The 19969-nt window shown below is 31.7% G+C and overlaps 1 protein-coding gene across 1 annotated transcript in view; it reads right to left on the minus strand.

Annotated features, from left to right (window-relative positions):
* Nucleotides 1–19969, minus strand: part of sturkopf (lipid droplet associated hydrolase sturkopf) — a 68134-nt gene that overhangs the window by 35053 nt on the left and 13112 nt on the right. The window contains exon 3 of the mRNA XM_035376436.2: nt 15062–15202. Coding sequence (XP_035232327.1) covers nt 15062–15202 — 141 coding nt within the window. The remainder of the gene's footprint in view (nt 1–15061; nt 15203–19969) is intronic.

A 19969-nucleotide genomic window follows, 5' to 3' on the forward strand; every position in this document is an offset into this window, starting at 1 on the left:
TGTATTTTTTGTGAAAAATCCCATTTGTCTGAAAGTTGTAAAGATGCATTCTTAATGAGTTTAGAATGTAAGAAAGATATTATTAAGAAAAAGAATGTTTGTTTTGTGTGCCTTAAGAAAAACCATAGAGCAAATCAGTGCACAGCTAAACATAGGTGTACCTTATGTAAAAATCGACATTTTGTGATTATGTGCCCTGATTTGCCTTCTAACAAAACAAAAAGTGTCACAAAGTTAGCGAATGACGAAAACAAAACAGGCATTCTTAATAACTATGTTAAGGTACCAGATGTATATCTTCAAACTTTAATTGTAAAAATTCAGAATGGTTCTAAAGAAATGTTTGTACGAGCAGCTTATAATAGTGGTCCTATGAAATCATATTTATGTAATGATGTTGCCCAAAGGTTAAATTGTAAGTGTATTGGTGAATCAAAAATTAAGCAATTTCTTTTTGGTGGAGTTGAGACTTCAGAAAATGTATATAAAAACTATGTTATTGAAGTAAGCAATATATATAGTAAATATAAGTGTAAATTAGAGGTACTTGGTCAAAACAAAATTTGTTCTGAAATTAAGCAACTCCCATCTGGTTCGTGGTTACGCGAACTTAATTAGTCACATGGTATCAAAACTTAATTAGTCACATGGTAACTTAATTAAGTCACATGGTATCAAAATAAGCGATTTAGAAAATGGTACATGTAAGGTCAATAAAGAGATAAAATTATTAATTGGTGCGGATTTTGCTGGTAAGTTGCTAACTGGAAAAATTGTTCCCCTTACGTGTGGCGTCAGCGCGGTGCATATGCAGTTAGGGTGGACTGTTATAGGTAAATTTACTGGCACTGAGCCAACTACGATAAATACTGCATCCCTCCTAATTTCTTCTCTGTTAGTGAAGGGTCAATGTATAAGTGATCTCTGGAAGTTAGATGTTTTGGGTATTAGTGAACCTTCCGTAAGTAAAACCAAAACTGAGTTACAGGAGGATACGCAAAAATATTTTGAAGAGACTCTTACAGTAAATTCTGAGGGAAGGTACGAAGTAGCATTACCTTGGGTGTCGGATAGCTCGCTTTTACCCGAAAACAAAGTGATATCAGAAAAATGTCTTGTAAGTACTAAAAGAAAATTAATGACTACGGGAAATTTTGACGCTTACGGAGACGTTTTCCAAACTGGTTAGCACTCGGGATAATTGAAAAAGTACCGGATAAGAATAAATCTAAAGGTGTACATTATTTACCTCATAGAGCGGTTGTTAAAGAAAATAGTAGCACGAGTATAAGACCAGTGTTTAATGCAAGTTCTCATTCACCCCATCATTGAACGATTGTTTATCTACTGAACCAAATTTAATTGAAATTATACCTTCGTTTCTTAATCGGTTTTGCAAGTATTACGTTGGTGTCACTTCAGATATAGAAAAAGCATTTACGTGTAGTCCGTATTTATTGGCCGCTACAATACAATATCATTTGAGTGTAGTTCCCGAAAGCTTAAGTCATACAGCGGAGATTTTGAAAACATCCTTTTACGTAGATAACTGTGTGGCTAGTATGGATTCAGAAATAGAAATGAGAAAGTTGGTAAATGAATCACAAATAATTATGTCTTCAGGTCATTTTAATTTAAGATTCTGGAAATCCAATATAAGAAGTGTTGTGCCAGAGGAAGATTCCTCCACGGAAGGAGATGTGTCTGTTTTGGGCCTTGTATGGCATACAGTTACAGATACCTTATCTTGCAAAATAAGTCAAGATATAAAATTGGATGACCCAGTTACTAAAAGACTAGTTTTAGCAGTAGCTCATCAGGTGTTTGATGTTATAGGGCATACGGCTCCTGTAATGTTGATTCCAAAACTAATTTTACAGGAAACTTGGTATTTAAGGCTTAAATGGGACGATATTCTTCCCGATGAATTAACCAAAAAGTTTAGGTTTTGGCTTAAAAAGTTGTACTTGCTATCCAGTATCCAAATACTTAGATGGATAGGTCTCAGATCTATTAATGAAGCTGTGAGTATACATCTCTTTTGTGACAGTAGTAAAAGTGCGTATGGTGCATGCGTCTTTTGAAGAGTACAGAGTGGGAAAAAGGTAAAGGTTAGTTTGGTACACGCAAGATCGAGAGTAGCGCCTTTAAAACCTATTACGATTCCTCGATTAGAACATCTTGCTTGTAATATTGGTTCTAGGTTATTGTCTTCAGTTATTACTAATATTGGCCTACATGAAGTTCATATTCATTGTTGGACTGACTCCTCGACGGCTTTAAGTTGGATACGGCGAAATCAACGTTGGGGAGCATTCGTTTTTAATCGTGTACAGGAAATCAGGTCTTTGACCTCCCCCACTGTATGGCGACATGTCCCTGATAGTCTCAATTCTGCTGACCTACTTTCTAGAGGTTGTTATGCAGATCAATTACTAGAACGAAAATGGTGGGAGGGACCTGATTGGTTACAGGAAGATGAGGCAAATTGGCCTAAATCAAATGATAAACCAGATGAGGATTTGGTTAATTCAGAAATACGCAAGACAGTTATTGTTACGTTGGCAAAGAGTAGTAATTGTATTGGATGGTACTATAAGTATTTCTCATCATTTAAGAAAATTGTAAGAATGTTATCATGGATATTCAGATTTTATAATAATGTACGTAAGAATAATAATAACAACCATTCTAAGGATGTGACTGTATCTGAAATAGAAAGGGGAGAAATAGCTTTAATGTTATTAATACAAAAAGAGTCGTTTAATGGTGAAACAGATGATAAGCTAAGATGACTCAGACCATTTGTTGATGGTCAGGATCTAATAAGAGCTAAGTCTAATGTTGCTTATCGTGACGACTCTAACAGCTTTAAGTTTCCCATCATATTACCTTCTGAACATCCAGTAGTCAAATTATTGATATTAAGTGCACACAAAGATTTGTTGCATGCAGGTACTACATTATTGATGTCACATTTAAGAGAAAGATATTGGATCTTAAAATCACGTAAAACTATAAGGAACTGTATAAGAAAATGTGTAACATGTCAGAGATTTAAGGCTAAAAGAATAGAGACAGTCCCAGGCATTTTACCAAATGATAGGGTTTGTGATTCAGCCATTTTTAAAATCATAGGGTGTGATCTTGCAGGACCCTTGCATTTAAAGGATGAACGAAAATCATATATTGTGCTCTTCACGTGTGCGGTTTATCAAGCTATCCATATGGAACTGGTTACCTCATTAACAACTGAATCATTTTTTCAAGCTTTAAGGCGTTTTATCACACGTCGTGGATGCCCTACCACCATATATTCCGATAATGGGACAAATTTTGTGGGTGCAGAGAGAGTTCTGCAAACCATTGACTGAGACTGCTTCTGCTCTAAGGCTGCTGAAAAGAGAATACAATGGAAATTTAATCCTCCATCTGCCGCTTGGTGGGGTGGATGGTGGGAGCGTTTAATACAAATTGTAAAACAAATATTAAGGAAAATTTTAGGTCGTGCTTCTCTTGGTTAAAAAAGTGTCGGCTCAGATTTTCGAACCTATGATTTACTTATTAAGCAACAGGGGACACGAGCTCTTTCTTAGGATGGGCAGCCAAATTTGTTTCCCTGAGTTGTTTTAGCAATTTACTATAAGGTGAAGTGGGAAAAGTCGGAGCTAATTCCTCCGACTTTTTCCACTTCCCCTTGCATCTCCGGATAAACTCTTATGAACTTGAAAATGGTATGAAGCACAGTATACAGAATCATTCAATATTTGTTATCAGTATCCAGCACCTATGGTTCCTGATACATGGACATTCCAGATAGAAGTATGTTCCTGAAGAAAGGGCTTACCCATGATCCGGCAGTTAGTGTGCAAAAAGGTCTTTATCCTTATCCAGCAATTATTGTTGAAAATGGATTTCACCTTGTGATGATTTTTTCTGTCTTCTGTATTTAAATTGTGACTATGCAATGATCAATTAAATTCATATACATGCAAACAAAGTGATCAGAAATTTTAAGTAATAATCAATTATTTTAAAGTCTGTAAATAAGGGATTAGAATTTTTTTTTTTTTTTTTTTTTTTTTTTTTTACCATCTACATTTGTGAGCTATGAATGTAAAAGTATAGTAAAAATATGATTAATATGAATAATGAATATGTTTTTTAGTGAAATGAAATATTTGTGTTTAAATTATACTTAAGGTGAATATTGTAGGGAACTGATCAGTTAACCCTTTTATTTAAATGTTTATTTAATCTAGAGAATCAATAAATGTGTTAGTGATTGAATATTGTATGTATTATTTAATTTATTTTAATTGTTTGTCTTTCCAGTCACTCTGTTTGTTTGAGCTGTATTTATTATAATTATTTTGATGAATATTTATACATCGTAATGAATTGTAGGTGCCTGCCAAGAATGTATTTAAACTCTCCCTTTTAAAGGGTGACTGGGGATTAGGAGACCCAATCTCCAAATACTGGTGGTGGAGAATCATCATCCACTACCATTTTAGTTCGGGTGCTAATGTAGAGACATTAGGTTATTTCGAAGCAGGAGACATGAAAAATGAGCACTGCCCTACGTGGAACTCAAACCACTGTCCTCTCGACCACTCTGTGGGCTGACCACTACACCACAAAAGCATGATACCATTAAATATTTTATCTTCAGTACTAATTGTAAAATACTAAGCTTAAGTTCAGAGTTTGTTTATAGAAGAATTTTGTATCTATTTGTGCCAAAACAGTTTTACTAACAAACTTAAATTACAGAATAAAGATTACACAAAAACGTATATATATATATATATATATATTAATGTAATATAACTGTTTTTTTATATCGAAAGATAAAAATATTTACTAAATATTTTTAAATTATATTACGGAATACTTAAAATGTAGAGAAACAGATTCTGAAATTCTTTTTTTTTATTCAATTTTAGGCTGCTATCACATCCGATATTTGTTGCCGGAAAATAACGTTAGAAGGAACAATTTTGGGAAATGAGCTTTTGCGAAATCAGGTTACCATATTCACTTGGTAAACAGGCTGAAAGCCAAATGAGAATCAGTTATCACTCAGATTGGCGAAAGTGACGTTTCCTTTCAAGTGACGATTACTTTTCCATGTTGTATTTTGTATCGCTTATACTTCTTTCGTTTTCAACTTTATTGTTTGTTATGGAAAATAATAAAAAGACCTGAAAGACCTAATGTACGCACAGTTGACAAGTTTTGAAAGTTAGTTGCGGGTCTGTCTGACGCAGTTAATGTCATAACTTCATGTAGAGTTCCAGGGCTTGTAAATTAAAAGACTACAGCACCAGAGGTGATAAGTTGTTTTGTATTATTTTAAGTCTCACTAGATGCAAAGAACAAGTTTTACATGAATTTTTCATTTTTGTGTTTTATCTTGTGACACAGTAAGGATTAATGAAAGACAATAACTCGCTTTAATACGCAGAGATTATTTTTAAGGGTAAGCAGTTAGTTATAAATAATTTAATTAAATATTCAGATAACCTTAGTTATTATGGATTTACATGGGCACTATTAAATTTTATTTATTTTTTAAAAAAGTCCTATTAAAATCACAATCGAATAAAATTTCACAGTTTAAAATACATGTAATTTATGACATTGATACTTCAATAATATTAGGATAATTACACATTAAAAGCTACAAAACATTTGTTTTGTAACAACAACAGTCAATAAAATATTTATGCATCTTTTTAATCTGAAGCCTTCCCAGACATTTTAGCTAATTTATATTGATTTCCTTCTCTTTAAGCATTTTTTCTAAGAATCGGCAATTTGTTCCCGAGCCAATGTTCTCACTAGTTTTTGTGTGCTTTATCTCATAACTTATCAACCTCTCCACAATGTACCTATGAGGGTTTACTTGATCTGGTAAAAGTCAACTAGTCCAACCCACCGACAGATGTAAAGCAAATTATCGCTATGTCTGAAAATAACTACAAAGTCAGGCAACCCTCTTACTTAAAAAGAACTTAGAACATAAAGGCATGTTCTTATGCTATGAAAATCTTTTACAGCTCATGATGATGTAATTAAATATAATTCAAACTAAAAATGTGGACTAGTGGTCAAATTCAATTTAATCTTAATTTAAGCTGGCTCAGTAACTCTATCATAAGAGGAAATATAAATTGAAAATTATAGTAAAGACTGAAATTATAAACAACTGAGTAATTTACATACTAATAACTGCACATATCTTTAAAGAATAATTTTCTTTATGTATTCAGTTTCTTTCTTCAACACATTTCCTTTTAACTTAAAAATTTTTGGATTTAATTAAAGATTTCTGTTATTCTAAAAGAACTAAATGCATTTAGAATGTGTAGAAAAAGCTTCTAATTTTATTTTAGTAATATGAACATTCAGCAGAAATATAAAATATATATGGTAAGGGCCAGTTACAGAGCTAGTGTTGCAGAATTTTTAGAATTTAGTGACACACCGAGCAACAAAATCTAGAAATGCAAAACTTTTAGAATTTAGAGCAGGCATTGGAAGCAGATTTTAGAAAGGCATTAGGCAGAAAAATTTAGGATCCTCAGAAATTGCATCAGGTGGGAAAATACCTAGCACCAGCCCTGTGTATGATGCATTAAGACATATTAGATGAATCTTTTAAATTGTCAGTTTTCAATTTCTTTATTAATAAAAAAATTCCTTTCTATAATGCCTGTCCATGTCATAAGATTAGAAGCATTTTTGATATTTTCCATCCTTGTGTCTAGTGAAAAGTAGAGAAAATAAAGGGAAGATAAAGATGTTACAAAAAAGATTCTAGAATCAGATGTAAAAACATTTGAATGTTTGAATATTATGTTTCCATTGTTCTTCCAGACATTCTCCAAAAAGTAAGGAATTCATCACAAACTTTCTGTAAAACATATCTACACCATGGAGACCATGGTTAACACCATGGAGACATTTATCATTTTGTCACATTTTTCTGGTATCATCTAGAATTGTGGGTCTATAAATCTTGCCTTCAAACATTCTAAACTTTCCAAGCTGAAATGTCTAAAATCCTAAAGAAAATTATCCCTGGCAATTCTGTAATAGCAAAAAGGAAGAAATATTTTGGGGGAAAAAAACACAGAGGGAAAAAGTATAAAATTAATTTTATAGAGAAAACTGATGAATATTTTGAGACTATAACATGGGAAAAACTCTTAATATGAAAAAATTAAAAATTTGTAAAAGACATTTTTAATTAATTACATAACTAATTTTGCTTTTACTAAGAACTGTTTCATAAATTGTGCTTTATAGCATTACCCTTTGTTTATTTTTCACATTCAAATTATTGTATAAGTTGTCAAAACGGAACTTTATAATTTGACAGCGGAAAATAAAAATGCATTATTTTAATGTTATCTTTTTAGGTACTTTTCCGTTTCGCCGGCGCAAATCTCGCCAAGCAGACTTTATTGGCGACAACATACAGTATACACATAAAACATCTTTAAAAATATGTTAGTTCTAAGAATTCTTTTTAAAAAAGAAGGCATAAACATTTTAATATCGCTTAAAATTTTATAGAAAGCCAATAAATAAAGACAACAAATTTGTAAAAAGACATTAATTTAAGAATTTACTATGCTTTCATGGTTCAACATCCTGATTCGCCGGTTCATATCACGTGGCCCCAAGCGATCTCATGTCACGTAAACTACTCTACAAAAATCTAATGCTCTCAGTAATTATCTACATTAATTTCATGTTAAATCTTAATTTGGAACACAAGTCTAAATGCAAGAAATATTTCAATTTCGTACGAATAACTTACTCAGAAATTATGTAAAACTGCAGTGCTTTACTTCGCTAATGCATTCTCATTAGAATTGATGAATTTAACCCTTGACTTTACCTTTTCTATATTTTCGGCTTCGAGTAAGCGCTATGATTGCATCCTAATTGATTTAATTACCGAAAATGGCCTTAGACATAAAACTGAACTATCTGATAAAAATTCTATAAAATTATGTGCCAGTATTGAAAGAAACAATCAATTTGATAGGAAAAAGCTGCGACTTGTTTTGAAAATGAGGCGTAAAAGGTTACCAGCGAGAATATTCCGTTTGGCATCGGTTGTACCATTATTGGCGACTTTATCGCTTGCGCCGGCAAAACGGAAAAGTACCTCTTTTTAATATAATTTCAATATATTAAAATTATTTTAATGAAATTTATCAATATTACAATGTTTTAAAAAAATCGTCAAAAAATTCCGAGATCTCGGAATTAAAAATTTTTTATAGAAACTGATCTTAAAATCACAAAAATGTCAATAAGTTGCCAAATTTAGAACCGTTTAATAAAAGAATTCACATTCCAAAAAGCAAAAAGTTGTTTAAGAGATCTTCATTAGAAAAAATAATATAGAAATGCTTACGTTTCACTTCTTGATTAGAAACGAGTATTGTACCATTTATATTAAAAACAGGAACAAATTATTTAACATTTACATTAGAAATAGGAACCCATTCACCAATTCAAAAGATAACTATATTTGTCAGTGAATCGCCAAAAATATTCCTCCAAAATACCAATTCCGACTCAAAATGGCAGTTGTAAAAACAGACAGAAATTTCAGATAATTAAAATTAAGGACCTTCTGCTGATTTTGGCCAAAATTAAAGACATTTTAGAACCAAAAATCCTAAGGACTTTTAAGGACTGTATGAACCCTGATAAATTACATCATCTGAAATCCAACATCCTCCCACCAACAACAGCTTAACCTTCTTCAAATATTAAACAACAAAACTTTTAAAGTCAAACACAGTATTTCAGAATTAAATTTTTTAAAAAAGAAAGAATATCTGAAAGGTTTCAGATTTAAAATTACATCCAAAAGGGCCTTTTTTAACATTTTGTGCATTACCTTTATTTATTAAATATCATGTTCTTCGCACTTAAACCATAAAATTCAGTTCATGAGCAATATCACAAAATAATTTTAAATTGAGCATATCTTTAGAATTTCTGATGCCCATTCTCTCAAGCTGGGGATAAAAATGTTTTTCCTGTAAAATGTTGTCATTGCTCACTTTGAAATCCTCGAGTTGGTTTATCAAAAATTCATTAAAGTTTTACAAAATATAAAATTGGTAATAAAACAAGTTCCAAATTTCAAATTTGGGCTTCCACGTGCCCATATTTACAGTAGGGTTGCATCATTCAAAATTTGATGGCTCTAGGTAAAGTTGTTTTATCACAATGCAAAAAAACATACATGCATTTATGCAGATTCATAATTTAATTTCATCGAACATAACACAGGGCGATAATATTTGGTGGCAACAGTTTGAAAAGTGAAACGGACATTGAGTGATTCAATGCAAAATTGAAAAGAATAGTCCCTCAAGAGACAAACACTAGACTCATACTCATTACAATCACTGAAATAAAGCTCTAGGTTTGCCACAAACATACAGCCAGAAACCACAACCAAATCAAAATCGCGCCAAATTAAAAACACTCGCCAAGTTTCATGCTCATCTCGATTATGAAAGATTAACCAAGAAGTAAATAACTGGTTTCATATTTTTAATAGCTATATTATGGAAATTTTTGGATTTCCTTGTAAAAGTGCTTACGGAAAGTATATAACAACTCAGGATGCAGCAATAGATAATTTTTGCAAAACGGTGAAAAACATGAGATGCGCTAGAAAAAAAAATCACTGCAGGTATTTCAAAAAGGTGTTCTAATTTCTAGCACATTTTTAAAAAGTATCTTGCATTATGTTATAGAAAACTATAACCGCTCATACATTCTAACACATTGTTTAAATCAAGACGCTCTCGAAAATACATTTTCACAATTAAGAAGCAGAAGAAGACTAGATGATCATCATACTCCGCTTAGTGCTTTATATCATTTACGTATGGTGATACTAGGCAAGAATGGTTTCATTGGAGTCCATGAAAACACAAATGTGAAAGATTAGAAGATGATTATCTAATTTCTAAAGTTTTGCAGTATGCTGGTGTAAAAGTTGTTGTCGAAAATGATGACAAAATGTCACTTTCATATTCAGAAAATAGTGATACTGAAAAAAGTATTGATTGCCCATCTGAAAATCCCAAACTGGAATTGGATATGTCTGTCACAGAACATGATGGTTTAAGTTATATTGCAGGATAGATACAAAAAAGCATCATATTGAGTTACCTTAATCTTGAGGAATTAACGAATAAACTAAAAGAAGATCCAAATTGTGTTTTGTCATAGATAGAGTATCTATCTCATGGAGGACTAATTCAACCATCTGAAGAGTGGAGAACGCAAGTTCATAAAATGGGAAAAGAATTTTTAATTTTCAACATTTCCACTTTGAGAAAGGGAGAAAACACTATAAAGGACTTTATAAAAACTCTTAAACGGCAGTTTTCGAACACTGGTGAAAAATTACTTACATCCTTTGCTAGAATTCGAACTTTCATAAGATTAAGGAATTTAAATAAAAAATTAGTTAATCTAAAATATTCAAAATCTAAAAAAGGAATACTAAATTCAGTTGACAAAAATTGTGATATAACGAGGAAAAGACATAAAATTATTGTTCAACTGAATGAAAATTGAGCTATCTTTTGTTTTGTTATCTTAGATGAGCTATTTTTGGAGCCTAATCATTATAAGAAATACTTAAATATTCTTCAAGAAACACTTAACTGCTGAAAAAATGGTATATCCAGCATATCCATCAAAAATTTTATTTTTTATTAAACAGAACTGATCCAATTACCTATCTAGACTAAAATTTTAGATGTGATTACCTGGTTATTTTTGGAAAGAAAATATATTTTGTTGTACTACGAGTTAGCTGACATATTTTTTTAATTTTAAACATTCATCTCATAATATTTGTATATATTTATTATATAGTCAACTCCAATTATCCAAACTCTGACTATCTGAATCACTGATTATCCGAATCATTTACAGAATTTAGAATTTTTCAGAATCAACTGAAGAAGAGAAGGAAAAGGAAAGAGACGCTCAAAGGAAAGGGAAGAAACAGGAGCAGAGGAGGATGATGTCTAATATTCTTTTGAAAATGCATGTATGTTCAGACGTTAGCTCTGAGGATACAGCAGAATGGATGGTGTGTGATTCGTCAGACCCTGGGTTTGAAATTCTAAATGATGAGCTTACTGAAAGAGTTAGAGGAGAAAGTTTCGAGGAAGATGACTTAAAGGTCGAAGTTGAAGCAAACACGGGACATTAACTACTGAAGCGTTTGCCGGCCTCAAAGCTGCGTTAAAGTGGATGGAATGTCAGCCTGAGTGTGACCACATGCAACTTCTTATTGTCAAGCGCGAGCACGAGTTGGCTGCCCGAAAATGGATAAGACATTCAAACAGCCAAGATGACCACGATGGTCAGCATGCAATGACTTCCAGCACTTGTGAGTACTGTACAGTACGCTTTATAACATGTACATATAAAAGTGTTGCCTTTTCATTTTAATTAATTAAAACCTCTTTTTCTTTTCCATTTTCACCATGCAGTACATATAGTAATTAATTAAAGTGTACATAGACCCTTTCTTCGGAAAAAATCCAATTATCCAAATGTTTTATTACCTGAATGGGGTTCGGTCTCAATTGTTTCGGATAATTGGAGTTCTACTGTATATATAAATGCATATATCTTCGTACGAAATATTATATATATATATAATGCATCTTCATAATGTAAATTAAATAAAAAAACATATTTTTGATTCTGAAATACCGAATTGTCACATAAAAAAACTGCAAATGCAAAAATCTATTTTGTTTCTTTCCAATAACATTTGCAAATTTCTTTAATGCAAGTTCAGTATTCAATATATATGATTAGCTTAGATTATGTTTAGAATTTAATAAATATAGCCACTAAATAAGTGCAATTTACAGAACATAATTTGGGTTTTGATTTTGAACTTAATTTACCCTTAGTTTAAATCATTCAAAGTTTATTTTTATAAGATTTCTTTATATACTATCTTAAATATTATATGCTTAAGTATAAAATATATCAAATGATATGTAAAATGCAAATTTATTTTTCATGTTAGAGTAGTTCATTTATGCATTCGATACCTTTATTTTTAAATATATATTTCAAAAGCTGTATGTATGCAAGTGTATGTATATTGATACAAAATCTTTATTAGATATTTATACATGTTAAATTATGATTTAGTAAACATCTTTCCTCAAAATTTTAATGTAAGCACCTAGGAAATAATATCAGTCAAATAAGCATGAATTCATTTCAAGTGCCTACCACCTTAGTTTCCACCCCATAGTACAAAAGAAAAAGACAGAGGTCTTCCTGTGATGCCACGATGTGGTTGACCCTCTTATGCACAATCTTATGAAAGAGTTTTCCCTCTTATGCACGAACCTTTTTAGATTTTACTAACTTTGATGAAGGGCCAGTAAAATAAGCAAGAACTTTATATATATATATATATTGTTTCAAAAGAATAAATAGTTTTGAGTAATTCTCTTGCGCCATTGCTGCACGGAATGAAATTTGAATTTAACTATATATAACTAATATTAACTATATATAACTAATATAATTCTCTATTTGTAAAAAGCAAATAAAAGTTAATGAATTGCAAACAAATAAATGAATGATATTGTAGATTAGTTTGCAGCAATAATTAATCATTTATTTGTTTGCAATTAAATTTCATTAACTTTTGTTTGCTTTTTACAAACAGAGAATGTTTGTTAAATATATATATACTATTAAAATAACTCTCTCATTTACAAAATACATTCACTGCTTGCAAATTATGCAGCCAAAAGATACCTATTACTGACTTTTCCTATTACAGCAATGCTATTAACACAAGGTTGGACTTCTGTTAACAGCATTTCTTTGGGATTCACAATTCAGAAGCTCAGTTAAAATTCAGCGAGAGGTGCTTCGATTCTTCCTGTAGTATTGCACATAATTTATGAGTAATAACTAATCAAATATGTCTAGTGTGCAAACAATGCTCCAGCTTATATCAGAGGAGGTTCATTGAAGTTACAGTGGGATTTTGAGTCAACTAGTTAAACTCTTAAATCTACATTATCTTCAAACTACACTTAAGACCTTTCTTTGTTAACATATGTATTTGCATAGTGAAACAAAAAAGAACCTATTTCAAAATTATATACAATGTAAGAATTCTCAAAAAGTTTTGATAGTCATCAGATCTAGTTTAATACTGAGTGGTAAAGTACAAAACCAGGAGAAACAACAAAAATCATTACACCACTGCCTTCATATTTCAAAATCAAGATGATTAATTCTATTAAATGGCATTCACTGAACATCTGCCAGTTCAGAAGTATTCATCAAAATTTCAAATCAAATGCTAGAAGATACTCTGTATAATTCTATTTCCATTTATATGCAATCACTGTCTGCCTCACTGCAAATAAAATTGGGCACTGGTGAACAGAAGTCATTTGCTATTAATGCAAAGATGATCTGATCATTTCATCTGACAATATGCTTTAGAATTTGTTACTCATTATTCATTAGTTTCTGAAATTTACCAAGTAAATAGATTCAATGCTTCATGAAGTTGATACCTTACAATTCTGCTGCTCACAGAAGATCAAAGCCCATTCAGTTGCATAAAATCTTCGATTGAAACTGTATGAAAGGTATGAGCGTTGGCAAAAACTTAGTACGTGCACACCATTATTCTTAGGTGGTTATTAAATTGTCATTTCTGACTGCAGTGGTTTTGTGGGATGGAGTATTTAAAAAAACCTTCAACACAGAGCCTCTTTTCAAAGACTTGGAGTAGGAGAAGAAAACAAAATACTTGGGTGTTGTTGTTTTTTTCCATACCTTCATAGAAATGTGGATATAGTAGATACCCTAGTGTTTTTGTCTTAACTAAAAAAACATATTCCTCTCTGATCGAAAGACTGAACTTATTATTTGCAACTATCATCCCATTTAAGCAGATTCATCCCTCTTATTTACACATTATATTATATAGTATTAAAGTGAATATGAGTAAGTTTCTCTTAAAAATTTCTCCACAAAGACATCCCTCCTCTCTGACAAATAATTCCCATGTGCTTTGACTTGATTAAGTAAACAATAAATAATCCCCAGTGATGTCCGTGTCTTATAAATATATCCACAACAAAATAGTAAGTACATTTGAAACTAATAAGTAATCTGTAATTTTTTGCTCTATATTAAAATGGTACTTACCAAAGTACGCACCCAAATTAGTAGATGTTGCCAAATTTTCAGAATGTGCCAAACTCTGGCAGCCATGCTCATAAGAAACATTCAGTCAAGCAACACTGCCATTTTTGTATGGATTCTTTTTTGTTGTAATCCAAGCTCCAATGATTTTTTTATAAACAAATCGTAATAGTTTTTGCCTTAAACTTAGTTTTACAATATGAGCTTCTTGAATTTGCCAGCAATGGAAGGAACTGTGGTAAAATTTCAGCAGGAATACAGGATTTTGTTGAAAATTGTCTAAATGGAACAAAAAGGAAATGCATTTCCTAGATAGCCACTGTTGCCAAGGTTTAGAGGAAGCCAAGTTCTAAGCCAATTCTATGATTTTTTTTTTTTTTTTTTTAAGCGAAAATCAATCCCTGTGTACTTCGGAAAAAGAACAGCGTAAAAAATTACAGAGAGTGTGTTTTATTTTTTTATGTATCACATAATCCTTATTTAATAATTATAATTTGTATTTTAAATTGCTGAAATACGCTTTCTATCCACATGCTGATAATGTTTACTGACTTACAATAAACAGCCATAGGTTGGGAAGTTTTCAAAAAAAAAAAAAAAAAAAAGGAGTTGCAAAAATCACTAACTTTCACCCAAAAATTTATATCTTTTCATCTGTAAAAAATTGCCATATTTACTGGGGTGGTTTCATTAATATGTAAATACTAACAAAAAGTTCTTCTAAAATATGTCTATATTATATTACATCAATACCAATCGAAAGTCTGTAGATCCTTTGACATACCTTGAAGTTTTGGTATTGTGCAACCAGGAGGTGCACTTACATGCCCAGCATGAGATACTCCCCAGATAGGAATTGTTCTTTGAAGTCCTTCATATAGTGCTTTTATAAATTCAATATAATATTCTAAAGCACCGGGATTTCCTAAAACAATCAAAAAAGATAATTAATAAAAAATAATCAGCATTATGCAACAATATTGCACTGTCATGATATATGATTAAATGTTAAGAAAGTTCTCAAATACATACAAGACGCATCTAAATAAGTTTTCGTAATGTTGTAAACATAAAACATAGTTATATGGAAACATTTATTGGAATCAATATAGCAATAGCTGAGCTACTTTTCAACATAATCACCAAGATACTTGTTATATGGTGGGATAATTTTTTTTTTTTTTTTTTTTTTCGAATTCTGCTGCCAGGGGTTGAAACTGGTGCATTACAACTGTCTGGTATGTGCAGACTGCTATCTGCACCTCTTCACAACTTTAAGAATGCTTACCAGACAGGAATTTCTTGAGGTGTAAGAAATCATTGGAGCAAGATTAAGACTATAGGATGATCGATCAAATGCATCCCAGTAAAAAGACCAAAGTAGCAACCCATGTTTTACTAGCTGTGGTAATCCTATCCAAAAAGCCATCACGTTATCACTCGGGAAAAGTCAATGCTGATTCAGTGCATTTGTTCTTCAGTTGTCAGACTCTCAAGCACACACCTGAAATACTTTTGCTTTACGAGTTTCATCCCTATTTTTCAATATAAATTGAAAAACTCATTAAAAAATGCATTAAAAACTCGTTAAAAAAATGCATGTCATCATCGTAGATTTCCTGCAAGATCAACTTTTTATTTCGTTCGAATACGATTACAACTCAGTCGGATACGATGTGTTCCATATTAAAAAAAACATCACCTTCGATGTGACAGCGAAATCGTCTAAAGAAAGCTGCTCCGTTTTAGCTTCGCTCTGATTGGTCGATGCTTATCACAAACTCGGCGTAAAGTTGAAAACTTGGAACCCTATGCCACAAGCCCTTAACCATGGACCTTATAAGAAACAGACTAACCCAGTGGGCGGGGCGCGCGTCACCGACATGTCGGCAAGAAAGAGTAGGGACGATCTGGTTTACGTTAACGCTGAAACCTACGGCGTTTATATCATATAACTCTTTTTAATTATTAAATGTGATACGTTGTATAGTCAAGAGATTATGAATACCACAGTTTTTTCCAAATAGGATTTTATATATCTCATTAAAGCAATTTTTACTGCATTTCGCGCATTTTTTTCATGCATAACTCTTGTACAAACATCTTTACTTTGGTAAAATGGTGAAAACACTAGGCACAAAATTTATGAACTTAATTTTGCGTACAAATAACGTAAAATTAAATAAGATTGATAATACGTGATGCTTTGAAATAAATAAGGTAAAATTAAACAAGATTTGATAATTTTTTTTTAATTTAATGACCATTTTCAGGTAGTGATTTTCAAAACTATAATAACATTACAAAACAATAATTTATTTGATTGTATCATCATTAACTTATTAACATTAAAGTGGAATATTTATTTTAGAAATTCGGAGCATAAAATTTTCTGAGTGTAATGAAGGGGAAAAGGAAGGTAAAATAAAATCTACAAGCACTCGCATTTTATATTACACCCAAAAGGAACCTTTTTTTAACATTTTGTGTGGTACCTATATTTATTGAATATCATGTTCTTCGCCCGTAAACCACATACATTTGAAAACAGCATATCTTTAGAATTTCCGCAGAGATAAAATTGTTATTTTTTGTACAGTGCTTGCTCTGAATTCGTTGAGTTTGTTAACCAAAATTCGTTAAAGTTTTACAAAATATGAAATAGATTAAAACTAATTCGAAACTCGGCTGCCCAGATGCCCATGTTCGGGTGGATGATTACAATATTCAAAATTTGATGGCTCTAGATACTGTCGTTTTTGTCACAGTGCGAGAAACATACATGTATTCATGCAGATTCTTCCGTATTTAATTTCCTTACATATAATGCAGGGCGATAATATTTGGTAACAACAATTTGCAAGGAGATACGGACATTTATAGTAAAACAGCGCAAAATGCCACTTCGAAATTAACAGCCTTTCTAGGCTACCGCCCCTTTGGGCTAATAACTAAATTAACAGTAAATAATAAAAAAAAAAAACCTTATGCAGAACTAAAAATAAATTTAAAAAAATAATCACTGTAAAATACAAGCAAAATTAATTATTACAGTTAAGTACAATTTTAATATTAGAATTAAATATATAAACATTTTTAAGGAGGCAAAAGTGTTTATCACTATGATGTATTATCAAATATAATTGAAATAAAATTACTTAATAGAAATTGTGCTATAATACTCATCTATAATTTAAAAAAAGCAGCACAATTTAGAATTTTAAACAAAACTTTCAAAAATTCGTTTTTAAATATTTTAGTATTTTTTACTTATTTACACCAATAAAAAGCATAAAAATTGCAAGAGAAAATTGCTTGTTTGAAATTTTCTATTAGTTCAAATTAAAAATATTATTTTCTAAAAGAAGTAGTTACAAATTTCCTTACAGCACAGGAAAAGCTAAAAAAATATCCAGTTCTGAAAGCATGCAATAGCTTTATAATTATCTGGAATGTTAATTATGCTTGATAAATATAAAAGTTTTTTAAAATAAATCTCAATTTCAAAAATAAAAATATGTAGAAATTCTAATTTGTGAAATGAGGCGCTATAATCAGCTTTTTCTTGAACAATATACACGCTGCAATAGGCAACCAATGTTAAATTTCTGCAAGTCATCCCTACTCCTCTGGATGTGATCAAGGTGTCAGCCGGCAACGCCTCAGACGAGGGACAAAACCCGTTTGGGTTAGTCTATTTCTTATAAGGTCCATGCCCTGAACCAGATTCTGTGACATAGCAGTGACTGGTTGCCTTGGCAATGGAGCTCGGCTTTAACCACTTATGCCCTTTACGCCCTCGTCTGAACGGGGCTTTAAAGAGAAAGGCATGCAAGTTGGCTGTCCCTCAAACAACAAGTCAGAAGAATCATCAGGTATAAGGATGTGATCAGGATTACATTTCCAGTAAGAAATGTTCCTCGGAAAAGGTCCTCACTTAATTTTGAATCAAAAGGGCCTCACAAGAGTTTTAAAAATACATTCACATTTGCTCATGCATATGATTTCGAAACTCACAGCACTGCTACTTCAGAAATAACAAAGGATATGCTGGAGCAAGTGTAGCAAGAATGTGATCGCCTTTTCATTGTTCAACAGACTGATAAATAACTTCTTTTGCACAGCAGTGATCAGAATAACTCAGAGTTTCATAAATTAGTCCTATTAAAATTTTGATGTTAATTATTAATTCAAATTTCCTATTAAAATTCTGATAGTACACACCATTAAATACATCTACCGAAAAGTGATAATGTTGGAGGTTTGTAGAATATCTATTTGATGTCTTTCCTACTAGTATTCTGATACATCACTGGTCAAATTCCAAAACTATATGACCTAAATTTCATTTCAGTAAAAATACTGGAATATTTTAAGGCATTTCTTTGAACTAGTTACACATGCTTAGGGTGCCATTTTTGGAAATCACAAATTAAGGTACACAGTTTAACAAATAAAAGAGAAACAACAAAAATCAGCGTTATACCTACAAAATTTTCACAGGACTAGTTTCGATGGTTTTACCGAACCATCATCTTCAGCTGCAAAACCGCAAATGAACAAGATAGGAAATAATGATTAGATAAGATAAGAAAGCCTGGAGTGGCGCCATCTGTTGGCGAAACTAGAACTAAAACATAATTTCTCTAAAAGCCGAAGGCAAATTTGGATTGGAATTAGGATCGTTAACTAGAACAGAAAAATTTTTTTGAATGTGAAATGCCTCTAGAAAATCCACTTCTCCAATGGAAGATGTTTTTTGAATAATTTTGGCAGCAGAAAAATTGAAAGTGTGATTTTCGGACCAACAATGTTGAGCAACAGAAGACTTCTGTGTTTCCTTTTTTCTAACATATGCCTCATGTTCTTTGACGCGAAATTTTAAGGCTCTCTTAGTTTGGCCAATGTAAATTAAACCACACTGGCAAGGAATCCTATAAATACCCCAGGAATTCATATCCGGAATGGGGTCCTTGAGTATAGAAGTTGGAATTTTATTGATGGGAGAATAAACAACCCCCGAAAGTTAAATTTCTGCAAAATATGTGCAACTTTATAGCTAATTGATGGAAAGAAGGGAATGACAACAGAATTTTCTGAATCATCTTGACTTTTTACTTAAATGTAAATGTAAAAAATTGATCCCCAATTTTATTCAAATCAAATCTAATCAAAAACCTTCGAGTCGCGTTTCAAGAATTCTGTTAAATTGCAAGCTTGCCTTACTTCGGTCCGTGATAAGGGATACACGTCAACAATTGTCCAAAATTGAACATGAACTCTATAAGCTTCATCTGGAACTCGCTAAATCATATCCAAAATTCACTGCCCTTGAACAAAAGTCTTGGTCTAGAACGGAGAATACAGTTAACCATTATAAAAACACCCTTGCAGTTAAATTCGAAAAACTTCTTTTACAGTCTTCCAGTTCAAGTAGTTCAAAAAATCTTCCCATTGTAAACATCAAGCCAATAGTTAATATTTCTAATGTTAGTCTTTCAGAAGAACAAGAGAGAATTCTAAAATATAATTTTAACTTCTCACAAACCTGTAAACCCTCGATTCCAAAGATTTTGGCTCCTATCGAAAAAGCTTTCAAGTTCAGTAAAGTTTCAGATTCACAGAAAGAAATGATTAGGCATCTTATCGCTCATAATGTGAAATTCAATAATAAACCTTCGAAACCAAATCT

The sequence above is a fragment of the Stegodyphus dumicola genome, chromosome 9, assembly GCF_044657685.1.
Source record: "Stegodyphus dumicola isolate Sdum_Otavi_A_Nest chromosome 9, ASM4465768v1".
NCBI lineage: Eukaryota > Metazoa > Arthropoda > Arachnida > Araneae > Eresidae > Stegodyphus > Stegodyphus dumicola.